This window comes from Mauremys reevesii, linkage group 10 (genome assembly GCF_016161935.1).
Source record: "Mauremys reevesii isolate NIE-2019 linkage group 10, ASM1616193v1, whole genome shotgun sequence".
Classification (NCBI taxonomy): Eukaryota; Metazoa; Chordata; order Testudines; family Geoemydidae; genus Mauremys; species Mauremys reevesii.
The window spans coordinates 70,060,617-70,064,807 of record NC_052632.1 but is presented as its reverse complement, the minus strand read 5'-3'; the positions used below and the strand labels follow the sequence as shown (position 1 = coordinate 70,064,807).

The 4,191-nt window shown below is 44.9% G+C and overlaps 1 protein-coding gene across 1 annotated transcript in view; it reads left to right on the top strand.

The window, feature by feature from the left end:
- Positions 1–145: 145 nt before the first annotated feature.
- RAC1 (Rac family small GTPase 1) overlaps positions 146–4,191 on the top strand; it is a 31,476-nt gene continuing 27,430 nt past the window's right edge. Inside the window, exon 1 of the mRNA XM_039490662.1 lies at positions 146–222. Within this exon, the coding sequence (XP_039346596.1) occupies positions 161–222 (62 nt within the window). The 5' untranslated portion in view covers positions 146–160. The remainder of the gene's footprint in view (positions 223–4,191) is intronic.

The window sequence follows — 4,191 nt, the reverse complement described above, 5'->3', positions numbered from 1 at the left end:
CGGCCGACTGCGAGAGCCTAGCAGCCAGGGCGGACAGAGCCGCCGCCATATACACCCCGCCCCGCCCCCCGGGCGCTCGGACTGCACCGCCCCCGCTCCGTACTGACCCGCTGGGGAGCCGACCCAGGGCCTCTCACCGCCCCCAGCCCAAAGAGCCCGGATGTCAAGCGCAACAGGGGAGACGGGAAGGAGGCAGCACAACGATGAAATTTACATACGCAGGTCCACCGCTTGCTACGTCACAGCGGTTTTGCGTTATGACGGCACGGCGCAGCGACGCAGGCTGGGGGCTACCAAAAACAAACTGGGCAAAGAGCGTCCCTCCCCCGCGCATGGGCAGTGCTCGCGGAGCCGCTGGGCTCCTGCCTCAGCCCCTCCCACCTCAGGATTAGGCGCATGCGTATTAAGACTAGGAACGCGTAATAGAACGAGACGGGGAGGGCGCGTGCAGTACTGTCCTTACCAGAAGAACAGGCGGGAACGAAGCAGGGAGGGACTAGGGGGCGCTTGGGCCTTTTCCCCCTGTGGAGGAGAACAGGCAGCCGGGTAGGGCGAGGCCAGCACAGGCTCTGGCTACCTTACCTTTGCCAAGGGCAGGCTGCAGCGTTCGTATTCGGGAAGCAGAGGGGATTAGGTGAGGGTCTTCCCTTGACTCTGCTGGACAAAAGCTTGATAGTGTGACCCCAGGGTGCCTTGCTGCAGGGGTCAGAAAGAGCGTTTCCCTGAGTTCTTCCTGCCTAGGTCCAGGCTGAATCCCCCTGCTGTGTGTTTTCATAGGAAGTATATTTTGCATTCATTTTATTCTGGCACAAGCACCCTGTAAGTGCTGAACAGCCGCTCTAGCAGGCACATCAACCAAACACTTTCCCATGCAAATATTTGTTTTAAATAAACCACATTCTTTGCACCACTTAGGCAGCCAGACAGCTATCCCTAAACCAAGAGAAAAGTTGTTCATTTTGCTTTAGTCAAAGCTTTATTTAAATTTTAATAGTACAGTATTGAAGTACCATTCATCCATGGATTTTCAATACACTTTGCAAAAGTTTCTCGCTAACCCTCTGGGATAAATTAGCAATAATTTATACTCACTTAACAGATGGAGAAACAGGTACAGAAGGCATATTCACATTCATTATTTCTGATGCATATTTTTATAGGATCCAATATGCCCAGCCTTTGCCTGCAAGGAGTGAAATCATATCATTGTCCTCTCCACATACGGTTTTTAAGTGACCTATCAGCACTAGAGTTCCTGTCATTGTGTACTGGAAGAAGAGACTGAAATAGTGCCTAGCCTTTGTGCTAGGGCTACAGTGAGGGGAAATTCCTTCTCTCTTATCCACCCACCTCATGTGTAGTCCTAGACACAACCTGGACATCAACTAATTAAAAATGTGATTTAGCACAGGGGTTCTCAACCTTTTTCTCTCTGAGCCCCTTCCCCCCAATGCTATAAAAACTCCACAGCCCAGCTGTGCCACAATAACTGGTTTTCTGCATATGAAAGACAGGGCCATCATTGGGGTAGCAAGCAGTGCAATTTCCTGGGCCCCCCATGCTGCAGGCCCCCCCCCCCACCACGAAGCTACATTGTTTAGGCTTCGTCTTCAGACCCAGATGGCAGGGCCCTGGGCTTCAGCGCCATGCAGTGGGGCTTTGGCTTTCTTCCCTGGACCTCAGGGAGTCTAATGCTGGCCCTTCTTGGTGGCCCCCCTGAAACCTGCTCGTGGCCCCCCAGGGGGCCCCAGACCCCTGGTTGAGAACCACTGATGATGCAATACTTTGAGTCTGCTAAGTCTATCAATTAATTGTTTCCTGCTGCCCAAAAATATTTAAGTTTTCAGTTATTTAATTGTACTGCAGTGTGCAAACTAAAGGTTAATGTAGGGAAGTCAGATAAACTTTTAGGTTGATATCTGCCCAGATTCTCAATAGTTCTGGCCCATATTGCTTACTGAAAGCATTATGACCATCATTTATACATTTTATTAAGACTATTAAACCAAAAGATCAAGAAACCATCACTACTGAACTATGAATTCAACAATACATTTGTCAAGTTCAAATCAACAAGTTATCAATATTGTAATCTATCAAATCAGATTAATCCTTATAAATACAAAAAAGGAATCTAAGGAGGTGGCTGTCCATTTGTTTCTAAACCCCAACTAAATAACTTTATCAAATTGTCAAACCAGGACTTGGAGCAGGTTAAATATTTGGAGGCTGAAAACAAAATGATTGGTTGTGTCTAAACCACAACCTCAAACCCAATCAAAGCTTCCTCGAGTTTGAATTTTTGCATAGTAACTAACCCTTTTCCTCCCTGCTGACCACACACCATCCTGCAGATATAATGTAGACCTTAACAGAACACTGAGAAGCAGAAGTTTGGCAACCCTTGTTTGACAGTTTACCAATGACAGCTTTATATTTCATAGGAAAGTTAGTTTTCCTAGTCCATCTGTTTGAACATGTCATTTCCCTCTTTGCATCCCTCCACTTGCTCCCTCTTTTCACATCAAACATAAGTTGCTTGTCTCCACTTTCCAGACCATCCACAGTTTATCCTTACCTTATCCATCTTCTCTCATTCAGTATCAAAATGTTGACTCCTCTGATTCAATGGTGCCAACCTCCATCACTCACTTGTTAAATGTTAATACGAGCACCCATCTGCTTCTTTCCTTGCTGCCCCTCATTCTCAGGAGGAGCAACCCATAAACATCCTCAAAGCTACTTTGTTATTTTCCTTCAAACCACTCCTTCAAACAAAAAATCACCTCTTCTGTGATTTCTCCAAAAAAAATTGACAAACATTAGGCTGCTAGTGTGTTGATACCACAGCCTATCTGACCAAGGTTGTTGTATTGTTTTCTTATACTTATCTATCGGTAGGAAAATGCACCCATTGCTGGTGCACCCTCTCATAGCTAGGCATAATGTATCTCTCTCAAACTAGCATCCCCGCAGACAGGTACTCCAACCCTGTAGTTGTCTTGCCTCTTCTTGTGACCTAGTCCTCCAGCCAGGTCACTATTTGTTTCCTCTTTCCAGGGGGGACAGAAAGTCCAAAAACCAATAGTCTTGCAGCCTCAAGCAGAGTCTTTGAGGCAAGTCCCAACTCAGTAGTCTTTCTGTCCCCAAACTTCAGGGTCTTTACATTACCTCTTCCAGTGGCCAGTAGAAGAAACTAGGCCTTCCATCTTCTCTGGGTTCTAGCCCAAGGATCCTATAACAAGTAGGCAAAGTCTGTCTGTTCAGTCCTGCTACTTCTTCCCTGGTCTGCTTCTTAATTTGGTCAACTAGAGGCTTCCGCAACAGCCCCTTCCACAGATCATGTGTACCTGCATTCTTTTCAGACTCTTCAAGATCTCAGGCTTCCCCTTCCTTCAGGGACATAGCTTACTGGATTCCTCCTTAGAGTTCTCCAAGAACTCCTAAGCCAAAAATATAAGTTTACAACCCGTAAGATGAGACTCGCCTGTACTCTTTACTGAATTTTGCTTAATTTTACCATGACAAAATTGTATTTATAGCCATCATTGTCTTTCAAACAAGACAATTTATTAATCCTTATATTTAGGAACAGGGAGGATAGGTCAAACAAATTCTCTTTGGAAATTTCCATCCTGACAGAAAAAGTTACTTTTAAACTTATCAAGATAAAACCCATTTAAAATAAAAATAATGAACATTCATACCAGGTCTGTATTCTCATATATGCTATTTCTCTCACAGCAGATAGCTTCTTTAGAGCCTTTCATGAGCAGTTCTAGTGAAGAACAGGTTGCTGTCTGTAACTGCTTCTTGAAGTTATATTGTCTTGTTTCAGTTATAATTTACCCTTCTATTTTTATGCTGATCTTGTTAAATGAAAAATAATGTATTTTAGTTTCTGGTTTTAATCTGATGTAGGTCTTGCAATTGTCCATATCTGTGTATTGTCAAAATGTCTTGCTCTCCAGCCCAAGAACAGAGGGTAGTAGTTTTTATGTGAATTAGCTGAACAGTAGTGCAGTGAGATAAAGGAAAGTATCATTTGTTGCTGCTCTATGTTTCTATTCTAGATTAAATTTGTCACAGTAGATGCTGGTCCTTGTCAGCCTCTGGCTCTGTTGATTGACATACATTTAATCTGGAGACACAGGCGCCGGCTTCCTCTGGACACCTCGTAGGGTGACCAGA